The 27,127-nt window shown below is 42.3% G+C and overlaps 2 protein-coding genes across 3 annotated transcripts in view; one reads left to right on the forward strand and one right to left on the reverse strand.

Annotated features, from left to right (window-relative positions):
• The window catches only part of RPL9 (ribosomal protein L9), a 388,416-nt gene that overhangs the window by 240,721 nt on the left and 120,568 nt on the right, over positions 1–27,127 (forward strand). The window lies entirely within an intron of this gene.
• On the reverse strand, positions 3,771–26,021 carry KLF3 (KLF transcription factor 3). Of its 2 annotated transcripts, none has more exons than XM_071743741.1 (7): positions 25,404–26,021; positions 21,332–21,370; positions 14,518–14,614; positions 10,341–10,836; positions 9,733–9,883; positions 5,353–5,513; positions 3,771–4,077 (listed from the first exon to the last, which is right to left on the reverse strand). In XM_071743741.1, exons 3-7 carry the CDS (start codon positions 14,572–14,574, stop codon positions 3,896–3,898), a joined length of 1,047 nt encoding a protein of 348 aa, XP_071599842.1. In that variant the 5' UTR covers positions 14,575–14,614; positions 21,332–21,370; positions 25,404–26,021; the 3' UTR covers positions 3,771–3,895. The 2 variants fall into 2 exon arrangements, with proteins under 2 accessions (XP_071599842.1, XP_071599841.1); XM_071743740.1 differs by lacking the exon at positions 25,404–26,021 and adding an exon at positions 22,811–23,261.

The following is a 27,127-nucleotide window of genomic DNA, read 5'->3' on the forward strand; positions in this document are numbered from 1 at the left end:
ATGGGTACACGGAGGTGTGCATGGGCACTGCATGGCCCACCCAAAATACCCAGCTCCTACCCCCCACCCTTGTACCCCTGTCACTGCTCTTTGAGCACAGCACACGAGGACATGACCCCAAACAATATTCTGAGGGTTTTATTAACCAGTATGATACACACGTATTGTATACGAAACATAATATGAGGACTGTACAGTACAAATGCATGTTCACAGTTCAACATGACAAAATGTCATTACTGAATTCCCATTGGACTACCAAAATAGAAACAGTGAAGGTACATTAAACATTCACATCTTTAGTAAGAAAAGATATAACCAGAATGTCTCCATATTTGCAAGTTATAGTAATGCACGCTAGAAACCTTTAATTACCCATTCTGTCTTACTAGCTTATAAAATATATTACATTTTATTTTAAAAATTCTGCATAGTTTATACAAGTATTGAAGTAAATATTTGATCCCTGCTATATTTGCAGGTGAGAGATGCTAAGCAGGAAGATTATTTTGACCCTCTAATATTTAAAATACATTAAAAAAGTGCTAGTATCTGTAAAATATAATGAAAACTGGTGTAGCCCTCTTAAGATATGTAAAATGCTTTGTTGCTAACCTTGACAGAGACAACGTATTTGGAGATGTGGCAGTAGAAATGCCACTGCAGAACAGTGGTGTGGATTTAAATAAATCCAAACAGTAACACCTGCTTAGCTGTTTGTGATTGTCTTGGAAACTAGTGATTTATTATAGTCAAATGGCTTAGGCAGGCACATTTTAGTAAAACAGTATTACCTGTTGCACACTGCACAGTGCAATACTGCTACAGAAAGAGGTGGGCTTTTTTCAAATATACACATTCTGCAGGATTAAGGTTTTTTAACTTTGTATCTAAACTGGATTCTCCTTAGGGCAAAAATTGAAGGACTGGCTTAAAGGAAGTATTTAGTTGTGTATGTTTAAAAATTACAAGATACCTCTCAAATCAAAATTTGCTAAAATGAATCAATGAGCCATTTAAGATATAAATTCACATCTTTGGCTGAAGGATGCAAGTGTATTTGTTTGTGACTTTGACATCCCACAAGACACCACAGACAAAAATGAAAATTCCTGTAAGCAAGGCATTTATGTGAAATAATGTCAAATATTTAAATGCACATTGATAAAGGTATTTTAAATTTCTGTTGAATCTCCACTGTACTTGTCCTCACCATTAGCAAAAATATTTTCAGGAAAAAGGTACATAAGTTAATGAATGAACATGGCAAATAACTGAGATCAAATTCTCCAAAGTAACTCTTAATTATAAAGAAGTTCTGCTTTTAGGATACTTGATTTTAGATTTCAAATTAAAAAAAAAAAAAAAAAAAAAAGAAAGAAAAATAAAAGAGAAAGATTGTGCAAGTCTTAGAAACAGCACTGGGAAGAAATGTTCCTTAAACACCCCAGATTTTACGCATTTGCATTTGTCAAGCTAAAAAGGGAAGCAGTAACCATAAGCTGGTTATTTTTATAGGATCTCATCTGTTTTTTTCTCTATCATAGTGAATTATTTTCATCCCAGGATCCTAAATGTCTATAGATTTGTGACTGATGCTAAAGCAGCTCCACGCAGCCTCTCAAGACAGTGATGTGTCTGCATTTATGGGACTACCATTAAAACCTAAATAAAGCCTAATGAAATTAGTGTGGGCAATAAGGATATCCAACAAAATCCCCACTCTAGAACAGCTGTTAAGTGTTTCACTTCTTTCTCCAAGTTTCTCAGCATTACTAACCCAGCCAGTTAAAGACAGACCAACTCCTCTCCCAGGTTTTTCAGACCCAGAGATAAGTGGATGAGGTCCAGTTACAAGTCAGAGCTGGTGCAGCTCTCCTCAGTCCTAGTGAAGTGGTGAGAATGTACAGTGCTGTAACAGAACACACATGGGCCTTCCTCACAAAAGCTTTGCAACATTCCCAGCCCCACTTTGCAAACCCCTGTCCTCCCCTTTGCTGAGCACAGGTTCGGGGCTCTACTCCTTAAATAAAATTGCCAGTTCTGTATTCCCACATGTGCTTCGTTACACATCTGGAACAATACTTTATATTTTACAGTGAGCACTGTAGGAACCTTTTTCTCTGAGGAGCACAGATCCTCTCCTCCTCTAACTCTACGGGTATGTGGATGGCAGCAGAACAGCTGGTAAAACTCTATCACCAAGTGATGGCTCTTCATGCTCAAACTCTTACATCTGCAAGATGTTCTAGTTTGCCATTGGACTCTTTGGGGTGTAGAAGCACAGCCTACCTGCTCTGTAAGCTCAAATGTACCCACCCGCAGATGGACACTCCACCTGCCTCCTCCTGGAGAGTTTTAGGAAACAACTCCTCGCCTCAACCTACCATTTTCCAGCAGGTTTTTCCAAGAGAAACAAAATTCTAACTTCAGTTGTTTAATTTGCAGGGAATGGCGTTTGCCTGACATAGGTGAAACAAGAAAAACACACTGGTGCCTGAGAAACCTGGAGAAATATATCCTGTTCCCTCGCAGTGCCATAAAATCTGACAGCTAATTAAGGCAGAAACCAGCCTTTCAGTGGGATTCTACACAGGAGTATTTCTAGGTTGCTAAAATTCAAGTTTATTTTACCCTATGGCATTTTGTTCTCTAATTGATATGGGAGCTGAGAATTGCTGATGTGATGTTTTAATGAACTAGACACAACCACAAGAACTCTAAGGCTACCTAACGTTGAGAGACTACCAGAGTACAAATGAAGAGTTACCAAATGGATGATTTGGTTTGTATTTATCCAAACCAGATCCACGACTCAATTTATCCTTAGAAGTGCTTCATACCTGATGCCATCCTCTCACAAAAAATGTATTGTGGATTAATAATTTTAAATACTGTAGTGTATTAAAAGTCACACTCGCAAGAATACAGTTTGAAGCATTTTTAACACAATGTTTGCTATTTTCTGAGGTACAGTAAAAGGAAAAAATATTTTGAGTAGAGGAAACATAGGGGAGTGACTGTAGAGGGATACTCTATATCCCTGAAATGAGGTGTGGTCGTTTTCTTTGAGTATCATTTAATGCCATGACATAGGAGAGTACCGTGTGCGTCCCATCCATACACTTGCACAGACACCAGACATTCAGTCTCACACAAGGTCTTCACTTAACAAATCCACCAGGGCTATAAAAACAAGGACATATACTACACTATAATACAGAGGACAAATGACACTTGTGTAGATGCACAATATTATGTATAGACCAATTCCTGCCAATTTTTCTTCTTGGCTAGAGTAAATGACACTGTTATTCAATCTTTCTGTAAAGTAATTATATTGCTTAGATTTATTTCTACAGTGTCACTCACTGTTCGCACAGAGGGGATTTATGAATCAGGTGCCTTTCTAAAACTGTTACATTAACCATACTGCAGAAATCAGCATGATTGGGAGCATCCATTCATTGCATTGTTGAGCATAAAATGAGTGCATCCCCTACAGGACACATAAATAAAAGTCTCTGGCAAGGACTAGCACTGTGGATATTCAGTAACATTTACTACTTTATCAGTATATGCTGGGTTGAATATATGAAGAAACCAACAAAAGCTGTTAGTTTACAAGTTCCCTTATTCACAATGGAATACATTAAACATACTCTCTGCAGAAAGGGCTTGCTTAGCACCCCCAGGAGGAAAAAATAAAAGTGTTCACATTCTTTAGGTCTGACCCGTGGCAAGGACATAGAAGGGTTAGATAACAACTGTTACTGACCATATGTAAGCTTTTAATGGTATAAACTCGAAGATTCAGACCAGCTGAATCCAAATTAAAATGCATGTGTGAAAAAAAAAAAACAAAAACGTGACAGAAGTCAGGGACAGAAGACATTCAGACTAGCATGTGGCGTTTTCTGTGAAGAGCAAGATGGTCCGAACGTGAAAAGCTACGGTCACAGTCTGGGCACTGGAAAGGTTTGATTCCTGTGTGCTTGCGGAAATGCCGCGTTAGTTCATCAGAACGAGCAAACTTCCACGTGCATCCCTCCCAAGTGCATTTGTATGGCTTTTCACCTGGAGAAAGAAACACAGAAGTGGGGATTTAAGACATAAATCAGCTAAATATTTGACAGATTTATCCTCCTGCCTTGTAAACTTGCAGGCAGTACTTCAAAAAGCCTCCAGACAGCACTGGGATGCAGAGAACCCTGCACCAGAAGCTGTGTAGTCCAAGTTAACAGAGCAAAAAACTTATTTCCTGCCACAACTTGTATTTTTTATTATTTCTCTCCTCTCTCTTTCACATTAGCATTTGCTTTGTCTCATCAAGCCCAGAAGTGTGAAAGTTTAAGCATTCGCTCAAGTATTTTCAAGCCAGGGCCTCATAATCAGTTGGGGGAAAGGTCTGGTGCTACTGTTCTATCTGCACAGCAGATAGAAATCTGGTTGTGACCTCTTAAAGTTATTTTATTATAAATGACTGGCATCACTGCACCATTAACTCAGCTCTCTTCATCAATAATGGCTAGTTTGTGATCCTCCTTCTCCTTAACACCATTATGCTGCCCAACAGGTTTATGAAGAAATGTAAGACAGACATGAACTGGGCTCCATTTTACCTAAAAGTGTTCCATATCTTTGTAAAGGCCTTGGATACACATACATTTATTCAACATGCCAAGATGAACACTTCTGCAGAGAACAGAGATGAAGGTATGTTTCTTGGAACACTCCCTCAGTAAAGACCACCATCAGATCAGTGGTTAGTGTGTCCACATGAAACAGATGTGTTTATTTTTGGCACACGGTTCAGACTTTTGCAAATGGGCTACTACCATGCAAGTCTCAGTCAAATTTATGAGTGATACAAGAGGTGAGTTGTTCAGTTTGAACTGATTTGGTGTGTACAGTGTGTGCAGAATGAGTAATGTGCAAGTAAGTGTACAGAAAAAGAGCAAAGACCCAGTGAATGTAAAGCATATCAACATATGCTATGATCCTGCTTTGGCTTACAGTCTCTTGTGGGTCTTTCCTGCTACATTCTCTGTATTTTTGTTGAGCCTATAATTATACTCAGAACAGAGCCTATAATTATATGCAGAACAATGGCAGACCTAACTTCTGTCATTTTGTTATTTACACCTGTGACTTTCTGTCACTTGTTAATTACACCAGGTGATCCTGCTCTGGCAGGGGCATTGGACTTGATGATCTTTCGACATCCCTTCCAACCCCTAACATCCAGTCATTCTTCAATTCTGTGGCCAGATGGCCACTAGCACAAACTAAAAGCTTAGTCTACTGTTTTACAATAGACTTGATGAAAGAAAAGCACAGCAATGTACAAACCTGTGTGGGTCCTTCTGTGAGCTTTCAGATGGGAGCTTTTAGTGTAGACTTTGTTGCAGCCTTCATAATCACATCGATGTATTCTGCGTTTTCTTTGCGTGTCTGGAGATTCTACAGGTAAAGGTCTCTTTCCTGGTTGAACTATAACTGAAGGGTGATTCCTGCAAAGTGAAATTGAATGTTAAAAACAAAAACCATTTGGCACCACAAACTTCAGCTAATGTGATTCATGACAGAGCCCTTTATTCACTACCACTCTGTCTCTTGGCAGAAAGAACAACATTACATGCATGTCGAAAAATTCAAGAGGGTTTAGAAAATTTCTTGTACTCTAGCAGTAATATTTTTAAGCATTTACTCACTTTGTGGAATGATGTAGCCATTTTTACTACTCCCTAGGTTGTTTTTTTTTTAAACTTGCAAAGGAAAATCTCCCTTCAAATTCCTGTTTTTCAGTCAAACCCACATTACTCAACTTTTGAGTTCAGAGCGAACTCTTCTTGCCTTTGTTGGCAATTTTTCTCTTCCTTCAAACGTAACTAATTTGCTTGTAATTGGAAACAGCTTTTCTATATTATTGAAGAAATTGTATCTTTAGGGTTTCAAAAGCAGAACTCGATCTTTATTGTTCCAGCCACTCCTTCAGCACGTAATTAAGAATTTCCTGTTTGGTGCTGGCAGGAGGGTGCGGCCTCCCCATGCCACTGACGTCAATTCCTAAAAGTAGAGTTTAGCCTGGGTGGCACACCCACAGGATGTCAGAAGTTCTCCCTCCACCTTCATAAATATAATTTTTAGCTTTTGAAGCCCACAGGTACAGTGCAGGTAGGACATGTACTAACTACATATGGACTTCTACGACAAACAAAAATCTCAACGTTCATGCGTGTGGAAACACGCTCAGCTTCTAGAAAGGTGACATCGATTGAGGATATTTAGCTTTGAACAACACCCCTCCTGCAGAATTGGGGAAAACCTTAATTCTTTCTCCCATGCTAGTTTTATAAAAGGAAATAAATATGTTCCTAAAGAAGGTAAGCAGCATAACAAGTCTTGCAACCTCACAAACTTCCATTTTTCAACCCATTAGCAGGCCCATATCGGAACTTTTAATGCATTTTTAGCTTTTAACTCTAACTTAATGTATAATGTGCAGATATTAGCATAACTTGTTGCAAAACCAGCTCCTCCATGTGATAGGAATAAGCTTTCTAGAACTCCCATCTGTCCTCAGCTACTGTATTTCACATTTCTTTACTGACCAAATTACATTTGGTAACACCAGGTTATACTAGTTCCTTAAATCAAGTTCCTTTAGGGCCTAATTTTCAGGAATGCTCAGAACCTACCTCTCATAAAAATAAAGGGCATGTGCTAAAGGTCTTTTGTTTAGAACAACAGAGAAAAGGACAGTTACAAGGCAGGTAGGTGTGTGGTTTAGCAGGAAAAAAAATCTATTACTCTCCACAGCAGCAGGATGGGAATTACCAATGTGGGAAAAGTCTCATTCTGTATTAGAGTTACCAGCTTGAAATTTGGAGTCAAATTCTCTTTCTTGGGTGTCTCTGTGACTGTTGAGTGTACTCCTTAGGTATGCATCAAATTTAGCTAAAAATATTGTAATGGCAGGAAACCCCAGATAGTGATGTTAGACACAGGTGTATATACTCCTAAATAAACAGGAAACAGGTTTTTAGCTTTGAAAGAAATGCTTCCCTAAAGCAATGCTCAGTTTGAACACTACTCTTTTTGGAGAAGCTCTGGCTTATGACAGCACTAACTTGGGTTGACAACTCTGTGTGTGGAGGCTAGGCTTGGGCATCATAACATCAGAGAAAAAAGATATTGGTTGTGCCCCATTTGTGATGGTTTTCAACCTAAGATCATGTAAATAATACACTGAGGTTTTTCTTTGTCATTTTTCCTTCAAGTCTGTAAGACTAAAGAGTGTTATCAATAATCAGATGGGGTGTGGCAGCTAAAAAAAATAGTGTTAAGGTGGTGTCAAAAAACAGAGGTAAATATTAAGCAAGTGCCAATAATGAAAGCACAGCCCTAATTCTTTCATCCCTCTTACACAACCGGATACAAACTCATGTCAGTCTAACCATGTAAGAATCAGTCTTTAACAGGTAAGAGTGTCTTCCAAAAATCACATTACACTATCAACAATTTTTTGTCCTTATTTACCAACAGACCCCACAATGCTGGCAGCATGAATTAAGACTTTGATACTTGCACCAATACAACATGTATGAGGCTTCTTAGATTTGTTCAGAGATTATTGCTTCGAGTTTGATTATAAAAATAACTGCAAAGTTATGTCAATTATCAAATGTGTTAGAAAGTCTGGCAATCCCTATGGAAACGTCACCATCACCATGTATGTTATGTGCATGCCATAAATCAATGCTAAAGCAAAATCAATCACTTAAAACTGAGACTGAGGGTCTTCTATACTCCACCAATGTGACTCAGGTATCTGAATAGCACACTTTAGGCAGTTGGAATCTATGAAAAAGGATAAAAAATGCAGAGAGAATCTGATGAAGCTCTGAGAAAGCAGGATGTTTTATAAAGGCATAGATTTCTCATCTTGGAAACATGGATATTCAAATGTTTTTTGTTACAATGCCACCTACACATTCCACTAAATTTTATATTCTTTGCTCAGCGGATGGGTTTCCTGTGGAAACTGCTCTCATTGGGAAGTAATTAATGCAAATCACTAATGCAGGTGACAAGTCTGCAGAAGTCTCAGCCCTGGAGGAAGGGTGTGGTATCAGCCAGGAACAGCACTTACTGGTTTGCTCTTGTTAAAGAGGCCTAACAAAAAACAAAAGTAAACTGCTTCATTTGATAATCCTGACCTAGCAGACGTTGGTTCTATGTACACAAAGACCTTCTGATTAGTGGCAGGCCCATTATGAAGGTAAGTAACCACCTAGTAAACATGGATGCTTACTATTTTATGTTTATTATAATAAAACCTATGAAGTTATTCTTAAATAAACAGCATACTGTTTATGAAAGCTTGTTGGCAACTAGTCTAACTCTGTCACTGTGCCCAGAAATGCTGGAATTATTGAATTAAATGTCAGTCATGGCTAACTGCAGAGAGCCTGAAGCCTGGAACCTGCACCCAAGATGGTTAGAGACTTGAAAATGAGGTGGGGTGCCCAGAAGAGGCCATGCAGAAGGCAGTCAGCCTTGGAGCTGCAGTGTGTAAACCTGTGAAGAGTCACCAGCAGGAGGGAGAGACTGCCTTCTGGTGGGAATGGAGGAGACCTCCTGTCCTGTGCCTTCTCTCTCTGAATCCCTCTGCACGTGAACACTGCTGGTGGGAGTGTGGCTTGGAGCCCTTCTTCCCCACTCTGGGAGGTGAACACAACCGTGCAGATGGCAAACACAAAGAAAGGCCAGAAATGGGTTCTGATGCCAGGTACCATGAACTCAGCTCAGTCCCCAACTCCAGCTCCTGCCTGTGCCGTGCCAGCAGCCTGCCCAGAACACTGCCTGCTGAAGGATGAGCCAGGCTCCAGGCTATTCCATGATTTAGCTGGCAGAACTTCTAGTAAAATGAGAAACAGCAGGGTGCTCAGGGCTCCTCAGGTATTCCTGAGAAACTTTTATTATTTCCCATTAAAAAATTTCTGCCTCATATCTCACTTCTTTCTAGCCCTTCCTCTGCCTTCTGCAAACATGACTGTTTAAACCCCATTAGATATGTGATCCAGTGGCCACAATCACAGTTGTACCACAGTACAATGAATTGGTACTGGGAAGGAAGCAAGTGGCTGGGTGGAGAGCAAGCTTCAGGAACTACCTGAGCTAAAAAAAAAAAATCCCCACCCACGGAACAATGGCCTCAGGTAAACATGGAATTTCACTGGATATATACAGAACTTGTAGGCCTGTGGAGGTTCTTTACACCAAGTAGCCAAAATTTTTTACAAGATAAAGTGGTCCTCCAAGAAAACAAAGTCACAAGAATCTTTTTGAAGTGTGTAAAAACACAGATCCATGTGGAGTATCTTTACATTATCTTTCCAGTTTGCTGCTGGCTACACATGAACAGGTATCACTAGCTTTTTGGAAGCTCTACTTTCAGTTAATTGTAGGTCTGGAAGTGGCATTATATAAACAGCAGATTTATGTGGTTGTGATGTATAAATATGTATCAATTCCTGTATTGCTGAAGTGTGAAAAAAAAAGTTGAATCATTATATCTCAGTGCCAGTGGGGGGAAGGATGTTTTTCTCTATTTTAGCATGTCCTAAAGCACAGTGACCCTCTCTCCCACTCCTTAAAACTAGTAACTGCTGCAATGAACAGCATTTCATTCTTCTGCTGATCTTGGGGCTGCTGTTTGTTACTTACTCTTGCAACATTACTTGCTGGGGAGACAATGAGGTCATCATTGGAGGTGACATTTGTTCAGGATAGAATTCAGTTTTCAATGGTTCACTTCCTGGCTCTACTTTGATGGATTTCTTCACTGTAGGCTTCTCGTAAGACTCAATGACAGGCACTATATTGGGAAGGGTAGCAGAGGGAAGACAATACATCAAAAATAGGGAGAGTTATGGAAATAAAAATCTATGTAAAAATCTATAGTTAAGACAAAAGAAATTCCCCAGCTCTATATTTAGTTCAACAATTTATGATAAAATACATAATCTCCCAGTTTTAGCTATCTTTTGATGAACTGTCACTCAGGAAATTGTATTCCTTTTCATCACTCCAATGCTTTTATCAGATGAAATCTCAGTAGACAAACAGCTCTACGCCGGTGTAAATCAGGACAGGATATGACCTTCCTAAGTTTGGTATTAATATTTAAAAGTAAATTATATGCCCATGCATTTCAGAAGAACAGGAGTTGTGTTTCATTTCCTAAAACACGAAAAGCACACTAAGAAGTGTCTGGATACAGTTATTTTCCCTGCATGAGAGGGCATGAAAAAATAAACTCTGACCACACCAACCTTGCATGCTACTTGGAGTTTCCATCTCATCTGCAAGAACTGTGGACACCATGATGGGCTGCTGAAGATGGGGAGCATACATAAAAGGAACTGGCTGGACCACAACAGGCTGGATGACTGGGAGTATTCCAGGGCTTCTCAGTCCGTGGCGTGTAAGAGCAGCAGCCATTACAGGTGGGATTGTTATTGGCATGGAAATAGGCTGTACTCCTGGGGGTGATGGTGTGAATTTACTGAGAGGTGAGCTGGGTGAGGACAGAGTCAATCCAGGTGAAGTTCTCCTATGCACAGTCTGAAATTTCAGAGGGGAAGGAGAACTTCCAGTTGAAGGTGGAGAGCTCCTTTTGTTCACTGTAAGGTCTACTGGCTCCATCTGGATTCCATTTGATAGTCCTTCAGGGTTTGAGTAGAATTTATTGTGCAACATACTTGGTGTAGAATAAATGACGCTGTATTTGTTTGTCTTCAGCTGGTCCATGTAATTGGATGGATAGGACTGTCAAAAGGAGTGGAAAAAAAATTAAGAAAATCAAATAAGACATCATAACACACACAATCACTGCTGAAAAAGAAAGGTGGCTAATAAAGCTGAGGCAAAATGAAAACGTTTTAAGAAAGCAGCTTAATGTGCTTTCTAAATAAAAGTGAATTAAATAAAGCCTAAGTTTTCACACAAAGAAGTTATTTAAGTCCTGATTCACTAACTGTTTCAGAAGCAATGTAAAACAGGTGATGAAAACAAAACCTCGTGGCTTAGTCAACTTTTTTTTTTTTAATTTTTTAAAAATAATTGTTTTAAAGAAGTGGTATTTTAGGGACTTGGTAAGTTGCCCCATATGCCTTGCATTGTTTGCAGAGAATGTTTTAATTGTAATTAAACTGGCACAGATTTAACATTAGCTATTTTTTCTGGCAGTTTGGGGAAGCAGAATAATTTTTTAAAAATTGTTACCTTTCTTAGATTATGTTTCTACCTAGGTTGTGATAGAAAAATGTGGTGCAACAAATTAGCTGTGTTGGGAACAAAAGGGGTAAAAAAGTTGAGAAGGATCCCAGAACAATCAAAAGGAGAATATCTGCTGTCAATCAGACACTCAAGTGGGAAACAGTTTTGCTTTACTAGCAATGAAGTACGGTTGAAGCCCTATTAGTTTGAAGTAAGTCACACTTAGATCTCCTGCTCCTAAAACTAAAATTCCTGTACTTTTCAGCAAAGGTTCAATTTCTAGGTCTCTGAGGAATGTGAGAGGGGAGAGTAAGGAAGACTTCACAGTCTCTTTATGTGAAGAGGGAGCATTGCCAGTAACAAGAACAAAATTAAAAGAGAAAAGCCCAACCACCTCCTTCTTGTTTTCTAAAAACCACCAACTGCAGGAAGCAGAAGTCCATTTCACAGCCTGCAAGAACTGTATTTTCTCACCTGTCCTACAATTTATGTTAAGTGTGCTGGTGGAACAATGGAAAATTGGGTATCATTGCTCTGTTTGCCTTAAATATTTAAGTTGATAAATTTTTCCCTGGATTTCTACTGAGAGCATTAACATTCCTGTAAATACTACTGTCTTAAACATTCCTGTACAGAACAGTATGTCACTACAGTAGATCACTACAGAGATGTAGATTTGTATTTCACCACATGTTCCTTTACAGTCTCCACCTAGCCCTTTTTTGACACAATCATTTTTCCTCTTTGGGCCTTAGAAAGCAATTAATTTACCTTTCCTTGCTATTTGTCTGCAATAAAACCCAGAGCACTGAAGCTACTTCTAGTGTTTTATTCCATGTGGCTCCAACAATTAAATCAGTAAATCCAAAAGGCCAAATAATCACCATGCTTTTCTTCTCGACAATCTATCAAAAATAAAGCCTGGCCAAGTAGGTCATAAGCACACCTATCACCACCCAGAAGACTTCTGCTTCCACAAGGTGACATCATTAAGCACTAATCTGATATAATTTGCTAAATTCTGTTATATTGCTAATGTAAGATGTCCCTACCCATGGCAGGAGGGTTGGAATTAGTTGATCTTTTAAGGTACCTTCCAACCCAAACCATTCTATGACTCTCTGTTCTACAGTTGAACAGTTTTTTAAAACTTTTATGAACTACGTAAGCAGATTAATTTAACTTCAAAATTTAGACAGCCTCTTGGAAAAACAGAAAAAGGTGAAGAACCTACTTACATTCTTACACTATTTGTCAAATCAGAATAGGATTTAATGCAAATAGCAGCTAATACATAAGAAAGCACTCAATTTGTATTCCAGTACACTACTTAAGACCTCAAACCCTCACGTAGCTATCTAAAAACAGGTGAAACAAGAAGTTTTGAGCTGATGGAAGGGCAGAGAAAAAACGTTTATTTAATTTCAAAGAAAGGTGGTAACATAAAAAAATCAACTTCTTTCATTAAACTGTTATTGTATTTGTCTAAATGTTTATAAAGTCCTTGTAGCAAACAGGTAGGACTCAGATGACTCTGTCACAAGTTCATTGAGAACTATCATAATAAGTGTTCAATAATTCAGCTCAATAAGCACTGTGCACTGTTGGCAGTGATGAAATACTGTGGGTGTGAGCTTCACAATCATCCAAGAAGTCAAGTTAATCCTTCCAGCCACACACCCTGAAATACACTACTCCAGTGAGTATGCACTTGGGTGAGAGTGTACTCGGGTAAGTGTGCACCCCAGTGAGTGTGTACTCCACTGAGTGTGTACTTGGGTAAGTGTAAGCTCCAGTGAGTGTGTACTCATGTGAGTGTGTACTCCAGTGAGTACTCACATCTTTACTAGTTGGAGGCTGGGGCCATAGAAGAGTCTTCATGCAGATGGAACCCAACTGCCTGGTTTCAAAACGCAGAACCTGAAGTATGCTGCTGTTATTCTTCAGTTCTAGAGGCAGATAATGTCATCTGTAGGTACTTGATATAATTAATTTTTAAGGTAAAACTTCATTGGAATTGAGCACTGAGCAGCTTGGCTTCCACTTGCACATCTGTCTTTGCATCTGTACCAGAGCAGACACTCACCAGAGTGCAGACTGATCTGAGTTCACACTCACTTCAGTACACAGTGAGTGTACACAGTGAGCACAGACTCACTGGAGCACACACTGAGCAGAGCACACACTCCCCCGAGTGCTCACTCCCTGGAGTACACACTAGCACTCAGCACCTGCACAGAATCAGTCACAATATCTCCATGATCTGACAAAAAAATGAGGGTATTTTGGAGGGTTAGCAATTCTGCCCATTCAACAAACTCATCCAAAGGATCAAAATCATTCTGTGGCCACACAATTGCTTCGCCTCATATAAAAGAAGCAGAAAGCTGGAAAGGAGGAAGGAAAGGCTGAATGTTCTCTTTCAGCAGCAGTCTGCAGTTGAACAGGTAAAGCACACACAAAACTGCTTCCTAAGGCTGCATTACCCTGGCAGCCTAAACAATTGTTAATTCCCACTGTCCCCCTCCCAGCTACACATTCCTGCTGCTCGTGCTTACCAGACTCTTCTCTGAGCTGACCCTATACATCAAGTTGATGAAAGATGAATCCAACTGAAATGAAAAGTCTCCCCTTCCCTCTTTTCCCACATTCCTCCTTCCACTGCCCTGGTTATCCTCTGTTCACATGGTAAGATAAGGAATGCACCCACCTCACCCAGCAAAAAGCTATTCCCTTTTTTGTACATATTAATTTGCTGCTGTTTAGAGTGCCCAGTTAACCCCAGGCACATGTTGTCAAGACCAAGACAGAAAGAGAAAAGGGGATGGTGAGAAGCTGTGCATCTAGTTCAAAGGTGCAACATAAAAACCACAAGCTCTTGCTGCTTTACTGTGAAGTCAGGCAACTTCATTTCAAGCCACCTCCATCAGCAGCATGAGCTACAGAGACTGCATTTGCACAGCAGTGGCTGGGGAATACTTGGATAGCCTCCCTTTGCTCTGGGGATGGAAGCACTGGCAGAAGTAATGGGCTAGTTCATTTGCAGGCAATAAATTCAGAAAATACAGAATTTTTTTTTCCCAGAATGTGAATTTGACTACCCTAAAAGCAAAATACAGCTTCACAGCCTTTCCTAGGCTGGTCTACAGCTTAAGAGAAATCTTGGTATAAATGTAAAGATGGAAAAATTATAAAGCCATCACAAGGGCTAAAATACTTTGTAAGTCTTACCACTGAAACTGGGTCCATGGCTTCTTGCTTGATAGGGACTGGGTCAAACATTAGCATCTTCTTTATTCACGAGCTCTAATGCCTCTGATGTCCTGGCCTGCAGGGGAAAGACAAGGTATTGGAAAGCTGTAGAAATTCCCTTAACTTTCAGAACTGTATAGAACTTACTTACTATTTGGTCAGATTAATGTGAATATCCATCTCTAACATAGCTTCCTAAATATATGATTTGGCTTCATTTAAATATTTTTGTTATTTTAAGCTTCTTCTTTCCCAATTGCTACTGAAATAAAGGAATATCTGCTGACTTTCATTGAAGTTGAGTATTTTTTGTGTGTGCCAGCATATCAATACCACAGAATTGTCACTTTCATTAGCTGCCAGTGCATAAACACCTCACAGTTTACACTATGCATTTCTCATCAGCACTGTAACTTCAGAATGATCTTGTTTAGCAGTAAGTTGGTTCTGGAGAGTATCTCTCTTGTCTAAGAATCACCGAATTATGGAGTGGTTTGGCTTGCAAGGGACCTTAAAGATGTTCCAACCCTCCTGCCATGGGCAGTACTGGCAGAAAAGTTTAAACTTTTGATGTTCGGTGGCACTGAAATCAACGCAAAAGAAAGATTTAAAAAAATGGGACTAATTTGAAGAGGTACATTCAACACACTGTCATGACTTAACTTGAAAAATATATCAGTTATTTTGCCAAGATGATAGATTTACTGACAATTCAACAAGTATTTGTAGTAACTGTATAAAAGAAAAGCACTTTAAAAATCTGGTTGTATTCCATATAAGTGGCAATTTTTTTTTCAAAAGTGTTCAATATCACCCAATTTTAGCCTCACTCAAACTACCTGAAATGGAAGTATTTAGCATAAAGCATGTCATAACTTAACTATCACAGAACACATTTGCCATGATCGACTTGGAAAGGTGCTGTGAAGGAAAGAAGCAGATACTTTTTCTGGGGTAAGCCAGAAGGCATAGAGAAAGTTGTTCTCAGTGACCTTTTGATGCTGGCAAGCTTTTCTAAATCCCTTGAGCTTCTATGTTGTATGACTCATGTCAAAGGAGCACGTTCTCACCACACACTGCACAGAGCACAGCCTTGCCTGGAAGTAGTATGACCTCTATTAAGATGTGAGGGCAAAAAAACCCATTCACACAAATTTAATTTTGACCAGTAGATGGCACTGGAAAGAAAAGAATGGAGCCAGGATGCACTGTCCGGACAATTGCACCCTAAAGAAGTAGGTTAAAGGCTCAAGAACAGATATCCAGCTGTGGATAGAAAAATTCTCCAGGAGATTTAAGTGAAAATTTTATGATGTTAAAACAACTTTCATAAACCTACACTAATGAACAATTTTGCAATTAACTATCGCATATGTTCATAGATTAAAATTTGCCAAGAGCTTCTACAGAAAGTTATGTCATGAGTTCTAAGTCTAGTATTAATTTACTCAGGTATATGAATAAAGCTGGAAATATATTACAATGGTGTACATTTTGAATAATGGAAACAAGTATAAAAATTAAAGTATCTTTATAGTTCTTTTTATAAAAATCAAATTTCCAGTTTCAACTTAAAACCACGTAGTTTCATTTTAGAAGCAGCTGTGTAAGATGGCACTATTTGCTACAAGTTGTGATAATTTTGTAAATACTTCAACTATGTCTGTGAGAAGGCTATTAGCTATAGCTTTTTCTTGGAATCATTGTTATGTTTCACGAATGGATATCTTTTTCAGGCTTTTTGACATTTCACATAGCTAGAACTGTCTTCTCAGAAATATAATATGCACATATTATACAGATTATTATAATTAAATATATATCTGTATGCATGCATCACTCATATTCCCACACATATATATAATGTGAAAACACACAAAAGCTATACTTTTAGATATTAAAAATGTTTACAGTAAAATATAGTATCTCAGACCTCACATATAAGAATTTGGAACTACTTGCTTTCAGGTTTTCAGGAACTTTCAATTTCTAGTTTATGTGTGTATAATGTGACACACCAATCTGTACTTGGGGGAAGGAAGGGAAGAAATAGTGAGTGAGAAAGAGTGAGAGACTGAAAGAGAGTAACAGAGAGAAAGAGTGAGAGAAAAAGAAGAACAGGACAGAGAAATGGAAAAGAAGAAAGAACAAACGATGAATAAGGAGAGAGATTGGGAGAAGGTAAAAGGTTGCTTTAAGTAAGCATTTAATGCTCCCAGGCTACTCTGTTTGTCATTTTTGTTGTTTTAAAATCGGATTGCCTTCAGTTTAAGAGCTACTCCTTTTCACCTTTTACTTCAAGAAAGTGTGTGAGAGATTTGATACACATTTCACAAGTTATGCTATACATGAGTATTTCCTGAGAGGGATCTAAATTACTGTGCAGGAATTAGACTGACACAGACAGCAGAAAGTCTAATGCCCTGAATAAAAGAGAAAAGTAACTCTGAGTCTTTCTCAGATGCAGTGATCTAAGAACAGCAGAGGAAAAACAGTACTTTTATTGCTGCATCATAGTACAGAAACTGAGCACTTCCTTATCATGTATACTCAAGTCATAAGTTTATTTTACCCATTTGAAAGTGGCTGGAAATAAATTTCCAAGACAGGAAAATTAATTAATAACTAACTCTTCATCCTGTCAGTCCCAATCAAAGGATCAGATTCTTATTTGGTGGAAACTAAGAGTTGCTACAGAGTCAAAATAAACCAGCATTGGGTCTGGCATTTAAAACTTAGCTCAAGACACTTCCCTAAGGGTGCAAATAAGTTTGGGAAGGAATTCTCTTTGTATTTAAAACTAATGTTGCAAATTGTTTGGGTCACATTCACAGACAAAACACATTCATGCACACTCACACACAAATAAAAGTACGCTACTTCTAGTAAGAAGTTAGTAGTTCTTCCTGATTTATTTGTAGAATCATGCCTACTAACAGAAACCCTCCCAATCTCCCTCTCCTAAACATTTGAGAAGGGGGCAATAGGGAAAGTAAACAGCCTTATCTGTTTCTGGTACAGAGGAATGAAAAAACAGTTGGGTTCTACTTTGCACACTGATTTCATAATGCACTTGTTTGAAAGCCCACAAATTATTTAGTAAATACAACTAATTTCTGGAAAATAGAAATACTGTTTCTCATTCCTGAGGTACCCTGAAAAGAACAATGAGAAGTCAACAATATACTCTTATTAAGCATATTTAAAAATAAGGGCATTTGTTTTTCACATTATTAGATAAACCACTTTGCATTAAAGTGTTATTTTTCATGTGGGTTAAAAGAATTTAAAATGCATGTTATCTGAGACTAAATAATTAACTACAATCCAGTACCCAAACATTCCACCCTCTTTTTTTTTTTTGCTCTCCCCCTCTTTTTCTGCTAACAAGCCACCCAGTTATACTTTCTTGCCTCCTCCCATATACTCCACCCTGTGGACCTCTGCCAAGTCAGTCCAACTTGTCCAAACAGGACACAGCTTTTGATAAGATTTTGCTCACACCCTCTACTTCTGAAAGACAAATGAAGCAACTGGGTTTTGTATGCAAATAAGGACAGGTGTAAGGTGAAGTCCAGGCAAAGTCCTTCAGTATATCTGAAGTCCAGTGAAGACAGCAAGCCAGAAAAAACACCCTGCCCTCATGATCCAATACGCAGCAAGTATCCCTTCCAGAAGGGAAGCTCATCATCAGTCGAGTTCTTAGCCTTGTGAGGATTGAAGATGTGATACTAACTTCCTGACAGGTATGGTGTACTGTTTCAGAGACATAAATAAAAGTAAATGAATGCTTAAAGGTATTTAATGTGTATTCTCACAATAAGGACTGCATAGATTATTTACCCCGGATTAAAAGAGCGAAGTAGTTAAAAGAATGCACTGAGACTATACATCTGCACTACAGAATAGCTGGAGAAAAGCATTGCAACTACCCCTGGCAGCTCTGTACATCTACCTTCAAGGTCCACCAACTCTGCAGACCAGTTAGGAGAGGAAAGGGTGGGGTTGAGGACCAGTTTTGACTATGCACTTTCTACAAAGCCTGCCTCTAACAGGGAACCTTTGCTCTCACTATCTGGAAGCACTCAGTGATCTGACTCTTGTTTCGGACAGGATGGTGGCAACCAGAAATTCTGCCTCTCTTCCTCCTGCATGAAAGCATGCATGGTGTTTGTTTGCTTTCTCAATCTTTGTGCCTGGGGGAAGCAAGGAATGCTGCCCCACGGTACAGCCTGGCTTTGTCTAAAAGCTTCATGGAATGATTGTTATTGTTGGTGTAATTACAGAATACTGCAATGATATCTGCTAAATTAGCACTGCATGAGTGCCCTCCATAAAGATACTGTAGCTCTTGCCACCCTGTTGGTATCTAGCAGCCTTGGTAAATTGTGTGGTCAAAGGTCTTCAATCCAAGTCCTTTGGGACTTGGGCTGTCGCTCTGAAAATACTAGTTCTGTGAGCCTCAACTCTAACTTCCTCTAATACTAAGAAGTGATAATATCAGAAGATTCCACTGATGAAATCCAAAGGGTAGGGAGGTTTTCTAAACCTGGGTGAGAAGTCTTCTTCATTGTAACCCTGGAAGAGAGTTTGACAGAGAAAAAACAGTTTCTGAGAGCAAGACTCCCTAGAAAAGGTAGAAACTGTGTTTTTCAGGGCTAGTAACACAATGTGCTTGCATTTACCACATCAGTCGCTCAAGATCTGAGTCAGCAAAAAAGTGCTCCTGAAGTTCCATTAACTTAATGGGAAGTAAGCAAGAGTGTAACTGCACTCGGCCTCAAAATAGAAGAAACTCTGCAGCTCAGCACAGCAGCCAGACTCGGCCAAAGCAAGCAAAGGAAGGAGCAAAGGCTCAGACACAGCGCTGGGGGAAGGGACTGGAGCAGCCAGTTCACAAAGAACAGCAGGGGGAAAATCATGAAGAACCACTACACCAAAAAATGTTTTAGTGATTGACAGCACTTTGTGTTTGTTTATTCACTGGATTTCCACTGGAAAATGGTAATAATTGTTGAAAAAGTTAGGATATAATGTAAAAGTAAATTAGTACCTGGGAACAGTTCTACTTGATAAGCATGAAGAAAAATAGTATTTCTGTAAGATTCCGCTATTCAGTACTTCAAACTATTTTTTCTTTTTCTTGACATGAAAATCTTTTATCTTCCTCCTTTCAGAACTGCAAATAGACTGAAAAATCTTGTTTTTTGCACAGCTTGTGCATCGATCGTAACTCTGATGTCACTTAGGACTGGTCTGACATAATCATTTATCAGCTGTGTAGCAGATTAATCAATATTTTCGTTAAATTTACAGTAACATCATTGTAGGCTCTTTGAAGCCACATGTCTGGAAATGGCTTTCTTGCATGTAAAAATTTGGGGCAAAAATGTTCTTGTAGTGCTCATTATGAAAGGATGTTTTCAAGGAAAAATGGAGCCAATGTAAACCCAACCGTCAGTTCTTACATTTACTGAACCTAAGGGAGAGAGAAAGAAAAGCTCTCGAGGCACCTCTATTAGACAATATTCTCCCTTATCAGCGCAGACTGCTGTTTGGTTTCCTGTCTCAACCTACTTCTTAGAAGGAGAAACAGTCTAGTAAGGATAAAAGATCAGCCTTTTGAAAACAAGTGAAGTATGTGGAATGGTATGATAATCTTTCCCTTCCAAACGGAACTTTGTTTTCTTGTTGTGTTTTTCTTAAGAGGTTAATTTTTAAGATAACCTAGAAGGAGAGATATAAATCCTATCTTTTTATTATGAGGGAAGAAAGACAGAAAATCCTGTTTTCTTACATAAAGGGTTCTTCTATTTTATGAAACATTTATGAAACCAAGATTCAGTATTTTTGATAGTATGAAGAAGAAAAATATAATTTTAAAGAAAGGAAGTGCACATCTATGCATGATAGCCTAAACAATTCATTTGAGTGAGGATTTGAATGCAGGGCAAATGTCAATGAATTCCTGTGTACCTATGGACATGGGAAAAAACCCCAAACAGCAAAGATAGCTGGACAGTGTAGTGGGTACAAAGGAGAGTGATCAAAGCAGCATAGACTCTTTAGAAGTTCAGAAAGTCTGTCATGCCTTCATGGATGAAGTCAGTTTGTTGGTAAAGCACACCAACTGCATGATAGGCCCCACATTTTTGTTTCTCCATTCTGACTTAGTTTACTATTAAAAACCTGTTGGAGCTTTATCTTTCCATTTGGCTGATCTACACTTACACTTCCTTCCCCTGGGAGATGCCCACTACAGCTATAAAACCCTCAAAGGCAGGCTCTGCATCAAGTGAATGTGTAACAGGGAAGGGTTAAAGCTCTCCCAAACCCAGCTCTGCCAACTTCATATTCTGGATTGGAAGCAGCTACAGCCTCAGAGTGGAAACACAAAGCTTCAGTGCTGACAGCATAAAAGAATTCTAAAAGACCTCCTGTTAGTGATGTTAATTAATATTAAAAAGTTGGTTTACAAAACTATTAAAATTTTAATGTCAGTCCCTGATTTATGTAGAACTTCTGGCTACAAGAAGATGTGAACCGCAAAATTTACTGCATTTATTATACATCAGTTTCCAATATTAAATGCAGCTAAATGCAACACTTTTCCTCTGTTATGGGAAGAATAAGATTAAATATGCTGGAAATCTTGTGCAAATAACAGGACCAGAATTAAGGTACTTAATCAAGCTGTAATGGATAAAGTAATCCATGGTATTCTAGAATTAGCAGAAAAACAACTAAGTAAAAGCAATTGAGAGTAAAAAATGATAACCAATAAGCAACTTACCAAAACTGTGTGGCCAAATACTTCTTGTTATCTGGATTTCTGGTCAGACAAAGAAAAATTATGTAAGCATGTGCACATAATACAGTAAAAGGTATTTTCCACATATAATTAAACCTTGAAAGAAGAAGATTAAAGCACCTCTTTCAGATACTTTTTAACAGATACCTGCATTGATCACAAACAAATAATTTTTAGCATCCAAAAGAGCTAGATTACTTTCAAAATGAGTGAAATAAAAAAGAAGTAAAATGAAAGGGTGGAAGTAATTTTAAGTGTACAGAAACTGCATATACTGGTCCAGAAGTGACAGAGAAGAATAAAGACTCAGCCTTGAATTTTTATCCAGGGCCTGATTCAAAATCTAACAAAGTTCATGCGAGTCTTTATTTCAAGGAGCTTTGGTTTGGGCCCTTAAGCTCTTCTGTCATATCCAAAGCAACAGGAAGATTTATGTTCTTTTTCTCAGTTTCCTCTTAGTGTTTACCTATTTCTGCCTGCAACAGGGTGGAGGGAGAAGACAAATATAAAAATAGGAGTAAAAAATTTATTTTTATGCCTTCAAAAATGCAGAATGTGGCATAGCCATATCCATGTATTCCAAATAAAAGTTAGTTAGTAGTGCCTCGTTTTCTGTACAGCTAGCCAGCAGTGCTTCATCTGGAAGACAGCAAATCTTTTTTTGTATATGGAGAAAGTATCTACTCCTTTTGAGAGTTGGAAATACCTAGTGTTTACTGTGGGCCATTCAGGTTGGTAAGGTCAGAAGCCAAAACCCTCTTTAAGCATGAGCCTATAGATATGGACCCTCTTCCCATTTACACTTTTTTTTTTTTTTTACATCATCTCCGTGACTTTAATGGAGCTATTCCAAATCAGCTGATGAGCAAGCAAGAGCAGAGAACTGGCTCACAACTTTCTGGACACTGGATGACAAGTTTTCAGGGAAGGGAGCAAAGCTCTCCAGTTCACCTCCCCCCAGAATATACTGGAGTCGAGGGTGCACGTTAAAGGTTAACTTGGAAGCCTCGTTATGACATAACACAGGCATCTTAAGCAATCGTGAGTGTGTGGAGACATGATAACTCATTGGGTGGGGATTGGGAGTTGAGGGGCAGTGACAAGGGGCCTGGACGAGGCTACCGATCTGCCAGAAAAGAGCCCGAAACAGGAAAGAGCACCACATATGACACTTGGAATGTGTGACGCAAACCCCAGCCTTGAAACAAAGAACAGGAAACAGCTCTGCTGGCTGTGCTGGGGAGAAAGCACAGAGAAACATTTAGGCGGCCCTCCCTGACCCTGTATTCATGAGCAGCTGGAGTCTTTTAAAACAACAACAGTGGGTGGAGGTGTTTGTTCATTGGGTGTGAATAAAAACACTGTCCTTATGCCGGGGACCTGCCCTATTTACAAACAGGCTCCCTGAACATCAGGGAGATTTTTATACACCACAGGTCAGGGCGATTAGCTGAAACCTACCCCAGGACCAGTCGGCTTATTACTGAATTTACAGAACGCCAGGAGCTAGAGAGAGCTACATCTGCACGGCACCCAACAGGCAGCAGCAACAGCTTCTCCGCGGGCAGAGGAAAAGGCAGCGGGAGCGGAGCGCTCCGTGAGGCGAAGGAGCGAGGGGGTGGCTGCCGGGCAGTGCCTCCCCAGTACTGCTCAGCAGCTGAGCACCAGCATCGCTCAGTGCACTCAACAGTGTGTTTCTCAGCCGTCACACAGCCCCGTTTCACATGCACTCGGGCTTCATCTGAGGACTTGATTTTCCGTGGGTATAATACTTCTATTTTTGAAAGCTGCACTGCATAAATGAAATAAGCTGGGAACATGAGGTGAAGAAAGACACTTCTTGTCTAGATGGCAGGCAACAGAACAACTTCAACATTCGTTTTCCTTCAAAGCTGTGGTTTCAAATACTCTCTCTTCTCTTACCTACTTTTCACTGGTTATTTATATACCACGGGTGGGACATCTAATATTAACCAATATGAGAATGTGTGGAGGCAAATTACGTGGACAGGTACCGCAGTAACACCAATAACTGCTGTGGGATTTCATGGCTGAAGTTCAACAATGCACACGAGGTGACAACTGGCTGGTACAGCATCTACACAGCAAAGTGTAGGCAAAGGCTTCACGCTGATAGCATCAGCTCCTTAGTGTATTCATACTGAATATCTGGAAATATAAATAATCTGGTGGTTGTATAACTCCTGCCTTTATTACCTCAGAGCCTTTCACTAATCTCACTCACATTTACATCATTATTTTTCTGAAGACTTTTGCTTTTGGCTAAACAGGTGCGGCCTAGGTCAAATCCTCACAGTACCTAAGGGCTCCCTTGCAGCTCAGTTACAGGAAGTTTTGCTTGGTTTCTCAGGGAAGGGAGAGACCATTCGGTAACCTTTTCTTTCCCTATCTTTACTCCCATTCTCCCTTATGGTCTGTAACACAGTGTACAAGGGAAAAAAAAAAAGTTTTTACCAGCTTGGGAAAAAATTAAAAGGGTCGCTCAAGTCAGATTCAGGGTTTTTTTTGTAACTTGGTATTAGACAAAAGGAAAGTTAGTTTGAAATAAATTTCCTCTGTGTTAGGCAGGATTATCAAATCCAGGTGCAGTTCCTCTCACACTTTTTTCTACAGAAAAATATAAGTGGTCAGCCATGTAATCCTTAGATTTCAATACAGGTAACGAAAATGTATGGATCTTAGTTTAATAAAGTTGACTCTTTGAAGCTCTCCTATCAGCTACCCAAATTCAGCTTTTCCAGGAGTTCAGCCCCACAGTGACACTTCCTGAATTTTTAAAAGTGAGGAAGCAAACAACACAGCAGACAGTGCAGGTACAGAACTTGAATCCCCCAGAAGAGTACACGAATCAACTCCTATGCATTTTTTTTTTGTATAACCCATGAATGACCGCTGAAGAGCTATTCTGACACAGGTCTTTCTCCAAACCTCCAGTTAGGTGCTGTGACCTCCAAACGCAGGCTCCTGTTGGTGACCCTTTTCCAAGGCTCCCTCTCTTAACCTGTGCCAGGTGCCCACCTGACAAAGATCCAAAGCTAGTAACTCCTATTCCAATTTCGGCCTAAAAAAAAAAAACAAACCAAAAACCAAAAAATGGCCTCCAGAAAAGGGAGGATTAATTACGGTCGTTATTTCCTTAACTCCACACTTAACTGCCGTGCTGTCCTAGGCGCTACGCCTTTTAACTTCGTCCACATCATGGCTAAGCGGTGCCAAGCTTAGATGACAATACAAGGAGAACATTTTTGCGAGCCGCTCTCATCCTCGAGTTCAGCGGGAGTTAAACCGGGGACACGGCGCTGCCCATCAACTTCGCGCTACTGGTGGGACGCGGCCAAGAGGAGAGCCGCTCCTGCCATGGTACTTCCCCCACCGCCCTCGGAACCGAGGGAAGCCGCTACACTCTTCACCTCAGCTCGTCCTGGCGGCACCATATCCCACGCGGGATCCGATGGCACTTGAATCTCTCACAGAAGACGAGCCCGATACAGGGCGGCGAGAAGCCGGGGACAGTGGCCCCGCTCAGCTGGAGGGCGGCTCCGAGGGGCGGGCGGGCGGCCAGCAGGCCCCCCCGCCAGAGGCGGGCGGGATAGAGGCCCCAGGCCCCCCCGCCAGGGAGCGCGGCCAGCGGGGGAGGGCGCCGCGGGGGAGGCGGCTTCGGCCCCGGGCGGCGCCAGCGGCCACACAGGTGCGCTACCGGCCCGGACGGGTGCGGCGGACAGCGGCAGTGCCCCCCGATCCGGCCACCCGTGGAAGTTTCACAAACCCACGGAAGGAGCCCTGCTGTGAGCCCCCGCGCCCCCCGAGACCGGTCCTGCTCCCCCCTCCTCGGCAGCGGTGGGGACGGATACCCAGTCCCCGCAGACCTACTGCCTGGCCGCGGCTCCCGCTCCCCGGCTTGCCGGCGGCGTCCCACTCCCTGCCACCCTGAGCTCCGCGCCGCTCGCAGCGCTTGGAAACTTTCCTCCTCCGGCACCTCTATCCCGCAGCCGGCACATCCCGGCTCAGCCCTGCCCCCCGCCCTCACACTTACGCTCGGCGGGAGGTGGGGAGCGCGCCGGGCCTCCGTCGGTTCCCGTAGTGCCGGGGGTCGCGCTGGGTGGCGGGGGCTGCGGGCGCTCCGGCAGCACCGAGGCGCGAAGCCGGCGTGTCCGACGTCCCGTGTCCTGAAGGCTGAGGCGCCTCGGCGGTGGCTCCGAGTCTGTGTGCGAGGAGGAGCTGCCCGCCCGCCGCCCAGCCTCCCGCCCTCCGCCCGCCTTCCCCCCGGGCTCCTGGCATCGGGCCGCGCTGTCACATGACGCCGGCGCCGTTCGCCCTGCCAGGCTCCCCAGGCCGGCGGGGTGAGTGGCGGTGGGAGGGTCACGGCGGGGAGCGCGGCCGGGCGGGCCGGGCGGTTCCCCGCCCGCGGGGTGGAGGCTTTGCCGAGGGGCCGGGGCGAGTCACCGCGCACAAACAGCCGGGCACGCACTGACTCCGCGCCTCCCGCCCTGCCTCCCGGGGGCAGACAGACTCGTACAGACACTAATTATCCTCAGCAGCCCGGGAAGGGGAGGGGAGCGGAGCGGGGCAGCCACCGCCCCGTTGACAAACCTGCCGGTCCAGCTCCTCCTCTCCGCCCGTGTGTCAGGCAGAGGCGTGCGCCTGGCACCCGGCCCCATAGCTCAGCGCACTCCTTCCCCTCCCTCCCTCCGCGCCCACCCCGGCCGACCTGCGGCGGCGGCGGCAGAAAAACAACAGCAACACCCAGCACCCGGGGGGAAGGAAGGGAGGTGCTCACTCTGGGGCGCTGCCGCCGAGCTGGCTTCGCCGGCGGGGGCTGGGAAAGGGAGCGGAGCGGCACGGAGCCGGGCGGCGGTCCTCTCGGCCCTGCCGCCGCAGGGCTGCCCCCGCCGCACCCCGTCGCGCCGGGGAGGTGGTGGGGCCGGGCCCGGCCGCGGCCGGGCGAGGCAAGGCGGGCCGAGGCGAGGCGAGGGCCGGCGGGCGTGGGGCAGAGGTGCCCGCCCGCCTCCGCCCCGGCTTGGCGGATTGCCCGCCCGGGCCGCCGGGACTGCCGGCTGACTGAGGCCCGTGCCGGGGTGTTCTCTTAAGGCTGCGATCGTGCCCGGGTATGCTCCCGGCAGAGGCGCTGCCGGCTCCCTTCGGCTCGGCCTCCCCGCGGCGCAGGCGGCGGACCCGGGGCGAGTCGGTGTCCCCCGCGCCACCCCTGCCTGCCCAGCCCTGCGGCGGACACCGGCCGGGGGCAGGTGTGTGTGTGTCCCCCAAATCCTCCCTCGCTTCGGGCTCCTCTCGCAGCCGAGGAGCAGCTGCGGCGGCGGTTGCCACCCAGCCCGGGGACCGGCTGGGCTAAAGAGGTCCGGCCCGGCCCAGTCCCGCTGGTCCCCGCGCTCCCGGGGCCCGCCGTGGAGACCGGGAGGTGGAACTTGCTCCAAGACTGCGCTTGATGCTTGGGACGGAGTTGTGAGGGAGGCTCACTGCATGTACCGCCCGTGAAACGGGAGGCGCTTAACTCCATGCCCAGGGATGGACCGAGGGACTTCACTCATAGCAATGCTTTTGAAAAAAAAACGTAGCCTGGCCTGCTGCCTCAGCTCTACTGCTTAGGGAATGGTGCTGCCACTAATTCATCTACAGTTAAAACAGAATCATATTGAATGGTTTGAGTTGGAAGGGACCTTAGAGATTTTATGGTTCCAATCTCCCTGCATGGGCAGGGAAACTTCCCACTAGACCCAATTGCTCAAAGTCCCATACAGTCTC

This window comes from Heliangelus exortis, chromosome 4, assembly GCF_036169615.1.
Source record: "Heliangelus exortis chromosome 4, bHelExo1.hap1, whole genome shotgun sequence".
In the NCBI taxonomy this organism is placed as follows: Eukaryota; Metazoa; Chordata; class Aves; order Apodiformes; family Trochilidae; genus Heliangelus; species Heliangelus exortis.

Bases quoted from the DNA above. Each gene is read 5' to 3' on its own strand.
- KLF3 (XM_071743741.1), bottom strand. From the start codon at position 14,574: ATGCTAATGTTTGACCCAGTCCCTATCAAGCAAGAAGCCATGGACCCA. The intron at 10,837-14,517 runs GTAAGACTTACA...TCCTTTTGACAG, and splicing joins CCATGGACCCAGTTTCAGTG to TCCTATCCATCCAATTACAT. The intron at 9,884-10,340 runs GTTGGTGTGGTC...TTCCCAATATAG, and splicing joins AACTCCAAGTAGCATGCAAG to TGCCTGTCATTGAGTCTTAC.